The 19,149-nt window shown below is 42.6% G+C and overlaps 1 protein-coding gene across 3 annotated transcripts in view; it reads left to right on the top strand.

Annotated features, from left to right (window-relative positions):
- Positions 1-15,901, top strand: part of LOC124114577 (TSC22 domain family protein 3-like) — an 83,739-nt gene extending 67,838 nt beyond the window's left edge. For all 3 annotated transcript variants that reach the window (XM_046475201.2, XM_046475202.2, XM_046475203.2), the window contains 2 exons: positions 3,550-3,595; positions 12,100-15,901. In XM_046475201.2, the coding sequence (XP_046331157.1) occupies positions 3,550-3,595; positions 12,100-12,291 (238 nt within the window). In that variant the 3' untranslated portion in view covers positions 12,292-15,901. The remainder of the gene's footprint in view (positions 1-3,549; positions 3,596-12,099) is intronic.
- The last annotated feature ends 3,248 nt before the right edge of the window (positions 15,902-19,149 follow it).

The raw sequence follows: 19,149 nt of genomic DNA, 5'->3' as shown, positions 1-19,149 counted from the left end.
TCTTTACTCATAAGGAGAAAAATTAACACAAATGAAGACAGCCTTGCTTGACAACAGTATAAGGAGCAAAAACGAAACCTTGCTATGAAACTATTATAAAGAAGTTGTTATCCATAGACTGTTTCTACTTTGTCTACTTCAAAGAAATGTCGATTCATTTAGAGATCTATAAAAGAACTAGAAACTACAGCGATATTTATAGTCTCTGAAGTCAGTGTTAAAACTATGTATGCTTTGAGCAGGTGTTATGAATGCTAGCTATGAAATCATAGGGATTGGCAACAGTAAAGCCTCGATTGTGAGGGGCTTGAAACACATGGAGCTGACATTCCAACAAGCATAGGTAAACAGGTCGCAGTGTGGCGCCAGATCGTGCACTGGGGAACTGGCAAACAATGACGGAGCCACTCACGACTGAACACAATCATATTTCTCCCTATAAGGCAGGGAAGGTTGACGTCACTTTGTTCAAAGTACGTCACACGTGGAATGACTTAACAGGAAGGGGCTAGGGTGTATTTGACTTCGGTCAATTAGAGATTGGAGGTGTGAGAAGACTCATGATCAAGACATCAAAATATACACAGCGGCTAGCACATGTGGTTGTCATAGGCTCTGGTGGGAATGTTGTGGAACGAGATCTGGCGGAGTTTTTTGGTGCAGTGTGGTATTTACCCTGTGAGTTGGGTACGGTGATTTCTATACAGGGTGGGTGGTACATGGTCACTAGATGCAGTGTTTCTATGGAATAATTCCTTCACGAGGTCGTGAAGTGCGGTTCATATCTTACCACAATAATATCCCTGCATTTCATGTGTAGTGTTGGTTGGAGATGAAGTATTGATGTTAGCAATTAAGGGAGGTCCTTGCGTCCCTTTCAATTTTGGCAATAGTATTTATCACAGGACCCCTAAATTTATCATAATTGACCATTGGGACCATGGAGCTCACCCTTTACCTACAGCACTGGATTTCAGTCGTAGGCTTGTGTGGGACAAATTATTATTATGATCATTATTGTTTTGGTTTATTGTTAATGCAGTGCAAATTCCTTGGTTTGAATCCATGGTTGGGTGATTTGTTCATCAAACTATAGCAGGCCTTGCGTCTATGAGCACTAACTTGTTATCTCAAACCTGAGGATGTCTTTGAGTAGCCCAGCAGTTAGGGTGTCCTCGGCTACTATGATAGCTGGAATGTTCTAAACTGCATGAAGCAAGATCTGGTTCGAGTAGGTCTAAGGCAACCCATGCTTGCCGTAAGAGGCGATTATGATTGTCGTAAGAGGCGACTAATGGGATCGGTTTGTCAGGCTCACTGACTAGGGTGATGCATGTCATCGTATCCCGATTGTGTAGAGTGATGCTCATGATGTCAATCACTGAATTGTCTGGTCCAGACTCGGTTATTTACAGACTGCTGTCATATAGCTGGAATATTGCTGAGTGCGGCGTTACACAACAAACAGTCACACATGAAATCCTCACACAAGATCAACATCACCTCTATACGACCACAAGTAGCTGGTCTCACTTCCTGATTAACAAGATGAGTTGATGGTCTAATTATTTAAAGCGTGTGATATAAGTGAAATGTTGTTTGTAGAATGTATCATCTGATGTCAAGTTTCCAAGTGAGTTGTATGATAAGTTACTTGCAAGATGAAAAATCTATGGATGGTGTTTCCTGACGCTGTGAAACTAAAGATGACAGTGCTTGGTGATGCTACATCATGAAACTCATCTCCTGTCCAATATTTGGTATGTCAACATTCTGAACATTGTTATTGACATCTGCAGATTCACAAAACCATTAAATGAGTTTATAGTGATACAATATCAAGACTGTCTTATATTTGCAGTGGTTGTCGTGTTAATTATCAGCAGTAACACCAAACACAGTTCTTAATGTCTAATAGTTGACCCTGGCACCATTGCTGTTTCAGATAATGATAAATATATTGAGATATATTGTTTAATATTATTTTTTTCAAATCTCTGAAATTAGTTCGTAGTGGAATCCATTGTTGCTATTCTTGTAAGAGATCCGGGTTCTTCAGTACGGACAAATATGCCTTGATCATCACCGACAGGACGGGTTTCCTTAGGCTGATCCGCTTGAGTAGAAATATGACGGTCGAAAGCAGTGGGGAGACCCAGCTTTCGTTTCCTGGTAGTGAGTCAGATCTAGCTAATAATAGACCTACCAGCCACGCTCTGGTCACACGACTCCACCCAGTGGAGGGACACACCCACTTGTTCACACGGTGTGACATGCCGTTGATTATTGATTATTGTATGTTTGGCTCAACAAACATGTCGAGCCTATCAGATCCATGTTTGAAGTGTGAATACAGTAGCACCTGAACTGTGTGTGGGAGGGTCCGTCCGTCGGTCGGTGATCACGCCTCACCAGGGGGTGTCGCATGTAGGGAGAGTCATGGCAGCCTATTGAGACTGTTCAAGCATTGAAATCTTTCAAGAAAAGTTTGATTAAAATAATATGTGTCATTGTTTAAGTTATAGTCCTGCACCATGACTGTGGAATATATTTATTTTATGAAAAAAACACAATCTAGAAACACATACAAAAGTAAGTCTAGCCAGCTCAAGAAGGATATTGTGTAATATAAGATTTCATCAACTAAATGTTCGTCTATTTAAGTTATTAATTGTGTGAGAGATCATCATATATTTGTGGCATCCTATTTATTTCATGGTAAGACTAATTATGTTATGAGCTTATGTTTTTTAAAATATATATAAAAATATGTCTTCATTGATATACAATATTCAGGATTTGTTTTTCAAACTTCCTGTTCAGTATTAAATGTATCATGTTGTTTTAGTTGGCCTAGAAAATCCAGGAAGCGAAAAGTAAAAGTAAAAAGACTTGCATTTAGTTGCTGTTCAACATGTCATATCCATCATGTCACTGTGACCTCCAGCAAGCACCTGGTTAGAAACTAACAGTTTTTGTCCACTAGTCCTTAAAATGATAACATAGAGCAAAACCCTTAAAATGGGCCAATTTCTACTTGTCCTTACGATACCTTTACTATTGGGCAGTCTGGTAAAGACTACCAGACTAGTGCCAATTCCTAACGCTGAAATTTAGCACCTGGTTAGGACAGGCGCAACAAGTGCCTGTATTATAGAGGATGTCATGTTTTGTATATTCATGAGATGTGTTTTTGTATGTCATAGTATTCTACTTAACCTTTGATAGAGATAATCCGATATGTCATTCTATTTTGATACACAGTAAACATGTTATAAGATGTGTATCATGAAAAGTTAAAAATATCCCCATCCAAAGTGGTGTATAGGGGTGGCACGATACATTATTGCATCGTGAGTTTTCATGCGAAGATATGATACCGAAGTTTTTTTCTGTATCGATACAACACGATACACTTGCTAAAATAGACTCCTTTTACTGAGGTCGTGTTGGTGAGGTCGTGAATGAGATCCACATCACAACAGTGACTGTCTCTAACAGTGTTTTCTAATGAAGCATGTTTTTACAGAGGAATGTTTTGTTTTGCAGTGGATCCAGCACTGTGGCCATCGACAACAAGATTGAACAAGCTATGGTAAGTTATCAAGTTGAAATTTATTATATATTTTTTGGACCACCTACATTGAATTTCAGGCCAGTATTTAGTTTTGAAAACAAATGAATAAAAAGTATAGATCTTCGTCAGTGTACCCTAAGGACGTGGGCATTGATCGTGTGTCGGACTCAGTTCCCGTGGCACTTGTTTCACGTGATAACTGTCCACAACATGGGTCGGGGGAATGGCGAGACAGGATGCCTCGGTGATCATCATACCCGTCCCATGAAGATTCGGGGTAGAAATGGTCTTTAGCAACCCATGCTTGCTGTAACAGGCGACTAAGCTTGTCATAAGAGGCAACTAACGGGATCGGGTGGTCAGGCTTGCTCACTTGGTTGATGCATGTCATCGTATCCCAATTGTGTCATTCGATGCTCATGATGTCAATCACTGGACTGTCTGGTCCAGACTCGATTATTTACAGACCGCCGTCATATAGCTGGAATATTGCTGAGTGAGGCGTTAAACAACAAACAAAGTACCATCATACCATAACAGCATGGGGCGTTGCTAACTGTCTCAGGGGAGCACAGGTGGCCCAGTCGTCTAAGGCGTCTAAGGCGCAGTGATCCGCTGTGCAGAGTTGCGTCCCTTGGGCGCGCCAGAAACCTGTGATTGTGGGTTCGAATCCAGGTTCGCCCTGATTATGTTTCTAGGTTTGTCAGCACCATACCTGTGCTCGTGGGTTTCACCGAAGTGGTAAACGTCTGAGACCTGCATCACATCGGGCTTTCCTCCCACATTAAGCTGACACGCCATGATATAACTGGACTAATGTTAAAAGAATTGTTAAACCCAACTCACTCATTCACTAATTGTCTCAGTCACTGGATTGTCCAGTCCAGACTCTCATATACAGGCCACAGTCCTATAGCTGGTATATCTGCTTAGTGTGGCATTCAACAACACAGCTGATTATATATGGCTTGTAACTGGCTGTTTAGTTTTCGTCTTTCTGGTTTTGAATTATTTTTTAAATATTTCTGTAAATGTTATCGAATATCCAGAAAATGGAATTGCTGGCTGGGAGAGTAGTCCTGGTCCCAGGTGTCAGTCTTGCTGTGATTGTTGTCCTGGTCCCAGGTGTCAGTCTTGCTGTGATTGTTGTCATGGTCCCAGGTGTCAGTCTTGCTGTGATTGTTGTCCTGGTCCCAGGTGTCAGTCTTGCTGTGATTGTTGTCATGGTCCCAGGTGTCAGTCTTGCTGTGATTGTTGTCCTGGTCCCAGGTGTCAGTCTTGCTGTGATTGTTGTCATGGTCCCAGGTGTCAGTCTTGCTGTGATTGTTGTCCTGGTCCCAGGTGTCAGTCTTGCTGTGATTGTTGTCCTGGTCCCAGGTGTCAGTCTTGCTGTGATTGTTGTCATGGTCCCAGGTGTCAGTCTTGCTGTGATTGTTGTCATGGTCCCAGGTGTCAGTCTTGCTGTGATTGTTGTCCTGGTCCCAGGTGTCAGTCTTGCTGTGATTGTTGTCCTGGTCCCAGGTGTCAGTCTTGCTGTGATTGTTGTCATGGTCCCAGGTGTCAGTCTTGCTGTGATTGTTGTCCTGGTCCCAGGTGTCAGTCTTGCTGTGATTGTTGTCATGGTCCCAGGTGTCAGTCTTGCTGTGATTGTTGTCCTGGTCCCAGGTGTCAGTCTTGCTGTGATTGTTGTCCTGGTCCCAGGTGTCAGTCTTGCTGTGATTGTTGTCCTGGTCCCAGGTGTCAGTCTTGCTGTGATTGTTGTCTCCAGCTGGTGTCAGCTCCTACGTTTATCTGGACATGTTTATTGGTTATACCGTTTATCTGGACATGTTTATTGGTTATACCGCAATAACACTATGATTGGTACAAGCAGTTGCAGTGTCATCAGATGACCTGGTTTATGAAGTTGGTGTTTCTGGTTCAGTGCACTGTAGTTCAACAGGTCAGCAGATGCTAGTAGTTGATGTTGGTGAACATTGTGTGTACCAGATGGGATCATTGCTGGTTAAATGACTGACAAATAACTGACAAATAATGTTAGAACACAAAAAAACACTGGGCCGAATTTTAAATTGTGATTTTGTTTATTTTGTACTTTTAGTAAATTCTAAATCTTTTATAAGATTATCCTCATCTAATTCTTCATCCCAGTAAATACCAGTACACTTTAATTCTTCATGCCAGTAAATACCAGTACACTCTAATTCTTCATCCCAGTAAATACCAGTACACTTTAATTCTTCATGCCAGTAAATACCAGTACACTTTAATTCTTCATCCCAGTAAATACCAGTACACTCTAATTCTTTTGAGTTATTTACTGAAAATCACAACATGATATAATTTTTTTTAACATGAACACTCTTATTCTTTTTAATAGATTAATTTTGAATTGTTCAAAATCTTATAAGTGTAATTTTCACCCAATTTCATGCTAGTATTGGTTTAGTTTTATTGACAAATTGAGAACTCTAAGACTAACACTTTTACACATCTGCATATACAAACAGTCCATGTTACCAGCATGATATTGATAAATAGTAAATTATAAATGAAAGTCTAGGAGTGCTTGTCATGATATCTCCTGTTATTTAAAAGTTAAATATTGAAGGAGGGAGCAGCTGATTTAAGTCCTAGCACAGCATTAGTCCTCACACAGGACCCCTTGACCTTAGTGTACAACAGTTTAGATGTGGTGTACCTGTGGTCTGTGACCGTCACCTCTCTGTACTCGGCAGACACTGGACACCGAGTACAGATGAGTGGAGGGGAAACTACACGCAAGTCTCATCATCAACTCATCTCATCAGCTGACCTTTGATTCATTGATTGCTTTGAAGTTTTCAATATAGAACCACAGCGGTAACCACTGCCCTAACCAGGAAAGGGCAATCCTCAGTCTTCAGATCAATAATCTGGCAGTGACGGCTATCATCTGCCGTATATATACTGCATTTATAAATACACATCCGGAGGCCGTGTCCTCACAGATGACACATTCAAGACACAAAGGTGTCGTCTTGTTCCATATAGGGCATTGGGTGGGGTGACTGTGCTGGGAGGCGGGACTTCGGCAACTGCTAAGCAACAGGAAGGGTTACACCAGCGAGGGCCGTCCTTAGGCTAGAGGCTTGCTCAGAGGTATATTTAGATCCCGGTGAAGCGGCTGCATTTATTAATGCCTGGGCCAGCGGAGAGAGAGGACTTGTGATAAGCTGTGTTGTGATAAAGTCTCACTGAGTTTGTATAGCTGGCTGAGGTGAAGTAACTGAAGACACTTGGTAGTTGCTGTTATCCAGTTTGAGAAGTTGTCACTTTAGATTGTCAAAGAACCAGTTACTATGAGTTGTGCAGTTGCTCCTAAGTCGATGACGACAGCAATGTCTCAGAACGCGGTAGGTTACCTGCGACGGGACCCCACTAACATCATAAGGACTCTTGATATGAAAATTGCTGTGAGTAGTGCTCCTGGTCTATCCTCTACTTTCATCTTTTTCTGCATGACTATTTACTTATCTTTTTTATTATTTTCAGGTTCAAATTCCACTAAACTTTCTGCGTTTTATGTTCTGAATGAATCTAATACTTGCTTCGTAAACGAATGATTTCTTTTCAGTTTAACCAAAACATTGCATCATGCATGACTCATTGATCAATAGTTTAGAAATGCACGAAGCCTGGTGTATTTTGTTCAGCAATGTGACTCCATTCACGCATTTGTTTGTCTATGTGTGCCTTGCAGTAAGTGTAGTCCGTGCTGGAGGCCTGGGCCGGCCGGCCGTGTTGATAAGGCTGATAACCTCCTCAACAAGCATTATCTAAAGTAGACCTGCACTTATATAAACCACGTCCTGAGCTCACCATCATAAGTCCAGGTGGACTCTGTAATCTGGGAAAAACAGCTTAGTGAAATCTGACTGAGTGTACAGGGAACCTTTTGAGTGGAATCATCAGCCATGTTTATGGGTGTTAGTGGTTTATGCAATGCATTATGTTGAGGCTGGTATCTTGGGTTTGTGGTTTACCTCTAGGACAGGGCCTGCATATCTCCGAGTATGTACACCCTGTGTTGTGATGGTTTCAAGGACAAAGGGCAGTTTTATCAGTTGATTGGCCTGTCATGGACTTTATTGTTACAGGGAATCTGAGATCCAGGCAATTTTGTGAAAAATTGATTTTCAATTATTCATAGTCAACAAGTTAGCATGGCGCTATCAAGCTACAAATTAAATAATTCTCTCTGGCTAAATGCCATCATAAGATAGATTGCTAGAAACTAAACCAAACATATTCATGTAAAGGAAGGACTATCTGTAGTTTGGGCTGTCATTACCTGGCTGTGCGGTGAGCACACTTGACCTGGATGAACTCAAGGCTGCTACACATATGTTAAGTGTCATGTAGGTAGCGTGGCTGGAAAACCCCCAGACTCTCTCGCATATATACGCAGTGGGGATTTCACAGTCAGCAACTAGGAAGTATGACCTGTTGTTATAAGTTATAAGTAGATGTTCCTTGATGTCTCGATGTTTGCTTTATTTGGAAAGTGAAAACTCTCAGAAAAGCTCAATCTCATGAAAGGACTGCACAAAAAAATATTAAAATAGTTATCAGTTAGTTAAGTCATAGATACATATACATGTATAATATAAGCTCAGAATTAAAATAATTAGTTTTGATAGACCCTCTTAAATACATATAATGTAAATATCATAAGCTTGACTATTTCCTCACATAGTTGTGCCTTTGTGTCATACACTGTAAGTGTCCTCAAGTATCGGCAGACTGATAAAACAGGATTTAAACTGAACTCAGTAAATGTGTATTTTTATGTTCAAACCTGAGACTCATCAAAAACACAACATTACCCTTATTGAATTTTTATTAATTAATAAGCCCTGTGCTAAGGAATTTTAATATAGATCATCTGCACCAAGTGCCTCCATACTTGAAATAGCTCTGTAATTAACAGCAAGCTTACGTAACAGCTTTGTATGGCCATGTTTGAATTGAAGCCACTACAACGAACTCTCCGGCAGTGTTATAACAATTAGTTCAGCCCTCTTTGTAAACATGGGTTTAGTCTTCACAGACTAAGGACTCATCAAATTTGTCGTAATCCATGTCAATGACAAAAACAGCTTCATGCTTTTTTAACACTGCGAGGCTCCAGGCGGAGTTAGCTGTGGATGCACTATGGCGGTTTTGCCAGACAACAGTGAAATTGATTGCTCCTTGTGAAGGCGACTGAACAAAATGCTTGTAACATATGATTAATTTACTGTTAGCCTGACCAGTTTTGCTTTGGTTAGGGGACCCTCTAGGCATCTGAAAAGAAAATCATTGAAAGTTTGTTGTGATTTTCCAGAGTGTGGTCATATTGGATTTTTCTGCTAATGTGTTAAAGGTTCCTGAGCCGATATTCTGCAAGTTGGTTAGCCAGAGTGAGCCGAAGTTGTACATTTTCGATTGATTTTCATTTAGAGTAGGTAACAACATTGGATTTCCTGCCTGTTTGACATTGATTAAGAAATAATGATATTTTCCCATTTCCTGGGAATTTCTGTTGCTTAGGAATGTGTTGTGGAAATCTGGCAAAGTTTCAAAGTCCACGTCACTCTGTTGACCTGATAATGCAGAACCAAACACAGCTATGTGCAAAAACTGCGTTGTTATAACATTTAGTACAGGAAGTGTAGACTGCAGCATGTGCATTGGATGCATGTCAGTGCAGTGACGGCAACAGGCGGCCGGCGCAACATGTGCAGGTGGTTGGAGGCTAGCCTTGCTCCAAGGCTGTCCTGAAAGAAAAGTCCATGGATGTGTAGTAATTCTATCCTCCTAATAGGCAAGTCTAGATATGTGGACAGTAAGGACTCCAGTCTCTTATGTGGACAATTTGTCTAATTATTTACATAATCTAGAAATTATGATTTAAGCTAATAATTATTGCCTTAGAGACTTGTGCAAGTCTAGTTGGAGGCAGGCACTTCACTGCTGGCTTCCAGAGCTGCCTGCAGCAGATAGTCGACTAACACTGCTGATACTCGTCAGCCTTCCGCACAATAAAATGTCTGGGATGGAGGAGGCTGCGTTTTTTCCAGCATTCGTCAAATGATGGTCGAATGACGGCGGGAGTGGATTGTAGAGGATAGGAAAAAAGTGGGTTTGGGAAATATTTGGATTGCTTAAATCATAATTCCTATAGTGGGGAATTATCGTGACATCGTTGTTTCATAAGACAGGAAGTCTAGTGGGTGATGAGGTTATTGCTTACCAAGGACACGGGGTCCGCGGCGACCCTCCGCTATGAGCTGATATATGCCAGGGTGCTTCCATCACTGGTTACACAGAGACACACAGTCGGGAAGTTTCCATCTCTCGGTCATTGTCTTGGCAGTTGGAAGAAAATTCTATTTCAAATATATTGTTGAACCAGTGTGATTTGTGGAATTCAGCTCAGCTTGTATGACCCTGATGCTTGAGAACTTTATTAACTGTACTTACAAATCGTTTTTTAACTCACTGACCCAAATTTCAAATTTTGTTTTGAACATTTAGCAGTGGTTCGCCAGTCAGCATCAGTTTCAACAATAATGTACAATTTGGCTGTATTGTCTTTCATTGTTCGAAAAGTCATTTACCCAAAATGTTAAAATATTTAAGAATATTCAGCAGTAAAAATGAGTTAAAGTTAGGTCTTGCCAGGGGTAGTAGGGCTGGCCTGGGCTAGCGGTGTCCGGAATAGTTGATTTAACATCAGTTCTGGCCTCAGGCTAATGTCACTTCCATCCTTTATAATACTAGAATAGATCTGCCTGGTCGTCACTCTTATGCAGAAGATAGCTCTATCTGTGTAAGGGCTCTGCTTTGGTCAGTGACAGAATGTCAGTAGGCCTGAAACAGCTTGACAATCAATCACCCGAGCTATTTCTGTGCTGAGTGACACAGATCGGAGTAATATGACACGTCATATTGCTTGACAGGGCATACAGGATTGTCTCCTGTGTAGTACGGACAGGTATTCCCCGTATGTCCCACCTAGCAGTTATTTATGTCTGCAAGGGGTCATGAAAGCCTGGTTTGTCATGTGACTTTGGTAGACAAATGGACCATCGATCACATGGAGTGCATTTTATTTATTTATTTATTTATTTATTTATTTATTTATTTATTTATTATTATTATTATTATCTGTCCATTAGGGTTGGTATCAAGGACAGTTTTTATAGGCTCACTATTGACTTGCCTGGCCGACTGGGATACAGTGCTAATTCCATCTATCGGCCCACTCTAAATATGTGGTGCCTCATTTATTGTATAATCAGTCTCAGACTATGAAATACAGCCTCTAATTCACTGGTGCAATAAGTAGTAGAGCCATGGTAAATGGTCCAGTTTATTGCAAGGAAAATGGTGGGTTTGCTCCTCAAGGACAGACTACATAAACAGTCATTTATCTCCAGCTGAGAAGCATGTCTGGCACTAATGACCGTTTTTACCCATTAGGCGATACGGTCAGGTAAACCACTCAGGGAGATGAATCCAATATGTCCGAGATGGTCACTTAACACATTATCCATCATTCCGGTCTAGCAGCAATCTTTTCCTCATTTCTGTCCCAACTCCATGAATTTCATTGAATACTGACCTAGTTTCAAAGTCGTCAATCACTAACTTCGCCTATTGATAGTTAACCATTATCCCCATCTTTAAGACCGACCATGTTAACCACATTCCTCCGACCCCTCATCCCTTCAAGGGACATGCTGGCCATATAACAGGATCCTGCCCTCTGCAATTAGCTTTATTGGAGTCAAAATATTGCGTACTCGTTCTGCACATCCTCTTGTGGCCTCCTTCCCCGCCAGGTTTTTGCCAAGGCGAGAGTAGTCGGTCAACGGGGAGGTGCGGGGATCACACCAACTTGACCGCAGATTATTGATCAGTTTAGGGAAGATTTCCGAGGGAATTGAAAGAGTCTGTAGGAGCAGATAGAGGTTGGCATCGGTTATGGCTGGTCCTTGTGGTTCTCTTATGTGATGGAGGTAACGTGGATGTTTGAAAACACGGTGGATGTTCTCGGTGGCGTTCAGTCACTTGGTGGTCCAGTAGTGAACAGTTTGGGATGTGGAGGACGTGTGTTGGAGTGTGGTGTCTGAGGGTTATTGATCACCGCTGCCAAGTTTGCGCTTAAACGTTCTTGTAGGTACTTCATGTATTGGTAATGCCCCTTCCTGCTCATGATGGATGAAGCTGAGTGGGTTTCAGCTGTTGCTGAGCATCCTTAGTAGGGACTCACTGTGTTGATAGCTGGAAGCCACTTTTTGATGCCTTTCAATACTTTCAGGTTGACAACGGAGGTCAAATTTACCAACAATTAAAAGCTTTATGTGTGATTGATATACATTGTGGATGCTTTTATGCAGTTCTGGTTAAGGAAACTTTCATTGATACTTTCTGACATGCCTGATTTGGTTGTGTGACATGGCTCTGTCTTACGTCAGCTTGTTGTGTTTCAGGACTTGGTCAAGAGTCACCTGATGTTCGCAGTCAGGGAGGAGGTCGAGGTCCTGAAGGAGCAGATCAAGGACCTCATGGAGAAGATCGGCCAGCTCGAGTACGAGAATGGGGTGCTCAAGGCCAATGCCACGCAGGAGACGCTGTCGAAACTGAACCTGCCCAAACCCCAGCCTCCATCCTCCTCATCCTAGCATACCCTGCCCAGCTTCCATGAATATAGAATCATGCATCCACCAAGTTCAGCTTGATAGTTTCAAGCACAGCCTCACGCTGTTAGCTCACGCGTGATCCATGGGATGGGATACTTTGACTGCGCCCAGTCAACCTACTCCCCGCCCCCGCCGCGTGTGGATTGGGAGCATCATTTTACCAGAACTGATCAATTTTCTGTGTTCGGAGAATCATAGAGAACTGTTCATGATATCATCATCATATGGCTGGATCACCAGATGCCACGACCCGGAGCCGTTACAGAGCCTCCTGAACAGGAAGCAGCCCTTAGTCTGTGACTGTTTTATCCGTGGTCCTTCACTATACACACAGATCCAAGCTTGGCCTTCCATTTCTCTTACAGTACTCTCCAACTCCTTGAAATCTTCATTGGGACTTCTTTGGAATCATCCATGTGACTTTACTTAGTCTTTTATGAAATATGCTAAACAAGTATCTTGACTTTTGACTTTTAACATGTCTTGCTTTTCACTGTGTCGGACTTTTATCTACTTCCTATAGACTATGCTGTTCATCATGAAGTGCTTTGAAAGATCAGTGGTGACTTGTTGAAAGTATTGCGAGGATATGGCGAGACTGCCTGTTGGCTGATGTAAGGTCAAGGTCATCATCCTACACCTGTCTGACTGTGATTGGTGGCAGTAGGTCATGTGAGAGCATGGCCTTCCTGCTGCGATGTAGAACTCGTAGTTAGTGTCCAATTAGTGGTCAGTAATCAGCTGCCCAGCCATGTCCATCTGAGCTCCAACTGGTGGGGCTCTGTAAGGGTTGTGGAGGGGTTCCGTAGAGGATGAAGCTAGGGGACACCATGGGGGAGACATGTGACAAAAGCGCCATCGGTGTTGGCTCTGTGTACCATGTGTATCGGGCACTATGTACCATGTGTATCGGGCACTATGTACCATGTGTATCGGGCACTATGTACCATGTACAAGTCCTGTATTGGGCATCATGTACCTGTTCTGTAAAGGGTTAATGTCTCATACCATGTGCATATCCTGTAATGGGTTAACAAAACACAGAGTACACTACAGATTGACATTCTGATGATGTCGTACATCTTATGCTGATGCAAACCAAGCCGGAGGGTGATGGTTGAAGTGAGATATGAGCTCAGATGGACATGGGTCTTACAGGGGCTGACCGCCCGTGATCACCGAGTGCTTATGTATATATAGTGTATTATACCCTAGGCTGATGTATCACAATGTATGCATTGCCTGTGCTGACTCAGCATAATTTGTATTTTATGCGAGAGTGTATATGTTTTATATTTCACACAGTGTGATATAAGCTTTGTGGATGATAACAAGCTTTAACCCCCTACGGTGACTGTATATTTCCAATAAGACTTGTGAATCTGTACATAGAGATTGTTCGTTGCATATTCTTACTGTTATGACAGATGTTCTCATATTTTCCTATGTGAAACCAAGCGCCAGTATGAGATGGCTGAGACATGCTCGTCGTGTCTTTGTATGGACGATGGTCATTAATTCCTGATAATGAATAACATTGTCAACGAATAACAATCCTACAAGTTGACATGACAATAGGTCCTATGGCCACAGTGTCCAGACATCTTGTAATAAATGACCAGGTATAATTGTACTGATACTCATAGCCTACTTCATATTTATCCCTTAAGGAATATCTTTGTTGGGCATTGCTATTTTCCAAGGTGACGACTGAGGTAAGACTAGTCATTAAGACAGGGCAGTGTGCTCTGTAGGACATTCAACCCCGACATTCAACCCCGACATTCAACCCCGACATTCAACCTCGACATTCAACCCAGACATTCAACCCCGACATTCAAGCAGGTTCCTGGTGCTAGGAACCTCTGTAGTCTTTATTCTTGGAGTGAAGTAAAACTATAATGCTAAGTACGAACGTCAAGGGGCCCTCGTCCCACCCTCATGTTATTAAACAAGACACAATATGGGTTAGGATCCATGGACATATGTCAGCTTCTAACACTGTACTGTGTAAGTTTAACACTTTGCATTGTAAAAGGACACACCTCCTTCCGCTCTGATACCAAATTCATTTATTCCGATCAAGGTTGATATGAGTTATTGAGTGATGTGATGTGAGAGAGACATGGTAACGACATCTTCGAGACCAGAGGATAACAATGCATTCCAAACCTGTGTGGGCGATCCTTGTATGCTAGAATTGTCATTCTTAGTAGAGGCTGATGTTGGATCGACCAGACAATCACCTTCACTATCGGTCTGCTTGACACCAAACTTTGGCCAACTTTGATTGAGTGTTTTTGGTACCTTGCCAAAGACTTCTTCTAGATTTCCCCCTTGACATCCCTGTGATCCTTGTCTTCGTCTTTTATCCTTGGACGTCTTGTCCTGAGATCACCTGCCACCAGAGTATGACTGTGCACAGAGTTCCACAGAGCTCCACAGGGTTCCACAGGGTTCCACAGGGTTATCACAACAGTTGAATGGTGTGTCATTCTTCTTGCTCCTGTAGCTCAGGCCCACTGGGACACTGCTTCAATGACTGTTCTGTGCCATGCACTGTTTAATACCCTATTCTTGATCAACTTCTGGCCCATTGGCCCCTGCCCAGTTAAAATGTCAAAAGGGTTTGTCAAAATTTCACCCCTTCTCCATGCATGTTTAATTTTTTGAATTGGACACTACCCTAAGTCATGTAATTTTGATGAGAAAGTAGGGGCAATGAGGTCTTGTGAATGGTTAACTCAAAGAAAGATATATGTGGATCATCTCGGTAGAAGGACAATCTGCATCGTGTAATGTTGTGTACAACAACATCTTTATTTGGTCATAAATCGCCACGAGGTAAATAGAAGCCAAGATTTAATCTCAGAGTGCAGGAAAAAAATGTTTCAGGGGTGAGGAGATCTAAAATTTTCAGAGCCCCACAAGGTGGCTATGTGACCTCGGGTTCAGCCGCTTCATGGCCTCCACCATTTAGTTCTAGGCCAGTTAGTTTGGAGCAAGCCCTGCTGGGTACACACAAATTTGTAGTTAAATCTTCCCCTGGTTAATATTCACTTTGCTAATAATCACCTGAAACATGTACTCCGGAATATTTCTTGGACTCGAAGAACTGCCAGGCTGATTGCTGTAACATGTTTTCAAGGTAAAATTATCCAAAATTGTGTTTTACAAAAATCTTTTGTCATTATTTCGTGATATGATCTACAATTTTATCAAAATTATATTGAAAAAGGAAGTAAATACTATGTGAATTGTTTTGAGAAAAAATGTCAAATTTTCAAATGTGTTTGCGTGAATGAGACGGGGTCATGGTAACAAGTGACTGGACAAGATGTGACACTGTTGGTGGTAAACCCGGACACACGTTTGTCCGGAGCAGTGAGACTGACGTGTCAGTAGATGGAGATAGTTCATCATCAGGTGTGGCATGCTCCTAAAGATACTTTTACTGCAGCCTGTACCGGGCTTGAAGATTGAGATATGTATAAAACTGTAAATATGTTGATAAACGGACTTAAATGTTTGTTTGAATTGTAAATGCTTCAAGTCAATTGCTACATGAATAAATAAACAATGTTCATTACAAGATGGCATGTTTTGTTTGAATACTGGCCAGAGGGAAGACTGCATTTGTGCACTAGCACAGTGGATAGTGTCGTAGGACAATCACAAGGTTTGATGGAGTAACTGGGAGCTCCTACTCTTTGCATTGAGTTTGTATGTTATTTATTTGTTTGATGCAGCACTCAGCAATATTCCAGCTATATGACAGCGGTCTGTAAATGATGGAGTCTGAGCCAGACAATCCAGTGATTGACATCACGAGCATCATATACGCAACTGGGATCGATGACATGCATCAACCAAGTCAGCGAGTCTGACCACCCGATCCCATTTGTCGCCTCTTACCATATGCATAGTCACATTTTACGGCAAGCATCATTTGCTGAAGATCTATTCTACCCCTGGTCTTCACAGGTCTTTGAGCAATTGAGTCATTTATTGACCACCAATTTCTAACTCAGATCTTCATGGGTGCCATGACTATACAGATATATTCCTCAAAACAGTCACTCACTCCTTGACAAAACTGTCTTGGTAGCTCCCTCTCCAGACAATTGTTCCAGTGAGTGAGTGAGGTCAAGCCTTATCCTAGGACAAGAACTGCATTCAGACAACATTGGGGAATTGAACCCAGGTTTTGGGGTGGCAAGCCCGCACTATAGCTACTAGGCTTCACCCTTGTTTGAATGCTGGCCATTAACAACTGAAATATCCATGTATAATGTTGATGGTTGTAGGACATTGAAAATGTACAGCTCTCTCCTCAGTGATGAAGGGTGGTGGGGTAGCCTAGTGGTTAAAGCCATGGGTTCGATTCCCCACATGTGTACAGTGTGCATGGCATAAAACTATACTCTCTCAGTGTTGAAGGGTGATGAGGTAGCCCAGTGGTAAAGCCATGGGTTCGATTCCCCACATGCTTACAGTGTGCATGGCGTAAAACCATACTCTCAGTGTTGAAGGGCAGTGGAGTAGCCTAGTGGTTAAAGTCACAGGTTCGATTCCCCACATGGGTACAATTTGCAAAGCTTATTACTGCTGTCCCCCGCCGTGATATTGCTGGAAAATTGGCGGCGTAAAATCATATTCACGCACTCAGTGATGTAACTAAAACAGGCGTCTACATCTCAACCGTGGATCATTGTGACTCAGACCACGCGGCCTTCACCTTGAGATGCAGGAGGTGTTGACGTGACACATGAATCGTCCATTCATTCACTTCCGGAAACGCGGGACAACAAACCCCACGGCATGGAGATCAGATAACGGAACCGTAGTCTTCCGGTTAATTAAAAAAACAGGATTTGAAACTTGGCCAAATTAACAGTCTATCTCCCACACTTATCGTTAACCCCATTCGTCGCCACTCCCATCTTCCATAACCTACAGTGACCCTCTTGCGGGAAAGGGGCGAGTGTTGACGAACAGGTCAGACGTCCCCATTTCTTGATGATTGGCGTAATTCCGCTGACGGCGGTCTCTAAATAATCAAGTCTGGACCAGCCAATCCAGTGACTGACATCATGAGCATCGATCTACGCAATTGGGATACGATGACATACATCAACCAAGTCAGCGGGCCTGACCACCCGATCCTGTTAGCGACTTTCTGCGACAAGCATTGCGGAACGCTACTTCTCACCACAGATGTATGGAACGCTGAACCCCTGGCTCGTCGACACCAATCATCTAGGCGTTCCTGTAATGAACTAATTGTACAACGAACTAAGACTATTTGCCCAGCGACTTGTGCGAGAATATGTGGCAAATGACATAGCTCATTACTTCCCAGGGGTGGTGGGTAGCCTAGTGGTAAAAGCGTTCGCTCGTCACGCCGAAGACCCGGGTTCGATTCCCGACATGGGTACAATGTGTGAAGCCCATTTCTGGTGTCCTCCGCCGTGATATTGCTGGAATATTGCTAAAAGCGGCGTAAAACCATACTCACTCACTCACTCATTACTGCCTTTGTGTTGTGACTGTGGGTGGTCCTCGGTGGTCACGGACGCTAAAGTAAAGTGTGAGTGAGTGAGTGACTTTAGTCACGTCGGCATATTTAAGCCATAGTGTGACTTGTTATACAATATTTCTGAAACACTGTCCACGAAGGAGGGCTGTATAATAACTAGCAATATAGCACAGATTGACTCCAAACTAGTTGTAGAATATTCAAAATATCTGATTATTGGGCAAAGACACGATATAAAAATCGGTCCATAGATCACCAGCAACAAAGGTCAGGTCGCCATGCTAGGGACCAAGGGGACTTCTGGTACCTCTGCTACCTGCATGGTTCCCCAGCAGGATTTACTCCTTTCCCTTAATTACTGGCGATTGTTGCAAGTTTAGCCAGAGATTAAAAGTGAACTGCTATTCGTAGAGGTGAGTGAGTGAGTGAGTATGGTTTTACGCCGCTTTTAGCAATATTCCAGCAATATCACGGCGGGGGACACCAGAAATGGGCTTCACACATTGTACCCATGTCGGGAATCGAACCCGGGTATTTTACTAGAGGTAGGTATAAACATACTTGGAATGAGGCCCTCACAGACCCTCTCTGGGACAGCTACAGCCAGCCGGGCTATACATGGGTTCCACACAATTGTCTGCACTGTGACGGCGTCCAGTGTACACGTATATCGATCCTTCTGAAGATCACTGCCGAGCCCTGTGGAATGTCTGGAGCCGATGGCTGTCAGGTCTAATCGAATCAACCATGGCGTCATTGGGTTGTGTGGTCACAACCAAAAAACGCCAATGACGTCATTGTCGAGCGAGTGATTAATGAGTTTTGCTTTATGAAAGGGCTATGCGGAAAACTCTTGAAAACAGGTCATCAGAAGTATCCCATTGCTGTCATCTGTTTTATTCTGTCTTTGATGGAGGGCGTGTTTGTTGGATCTGTTGCTTCAGATCTTGGCTGAATCTGTCTTGACCCAAAACCATTTTGACGGCGGTAGCATAAGTCTCCGTCTCAGAGGCTCCTTCATTCATAAGTTCCTTCAATACACGGCGGTGGCGCTGGAGGCCCAGTCGTCTAATCGACTTTGCGTCCCTTTGGTGTACCAGGATCCGCCGATCGTTGGTTCGAGTCCCAGATTGGCACTGATTATAATTCTTTGTTTGTAGAAAACATTCCAACTTCAGATTTCTGTATACCCCTTACTTCATAACGAAACGACCCATTCATTGTAATTAAGAAGTTGGATATCCATCGAACTATCTTCCTCGGGCTGTTTAGTTTCTGGCTGGTGGTTAGAAATCCGAAGC

Source organism: Haliotis rufescens, unplaced genomic scaffold (assembly GCF_023055435.1).
Source record: "Haliotis rufescens isolate VD_foot unplaced genomic scaffold, xgHalRufe1.0.p SCAF_88, whole genome shotgun sequence".
NCBI lineage: Eukaryota > Metazoa > Mollusca > Gastropoda > Lepetellida > Haliotidae > Haliotis > Haliotis rufescens.
The sequence above is the reverse complement of the archived record's forward strand: the minus strand, read 5'-3'. Positions and strand labels throughout refer to the sequence as shown.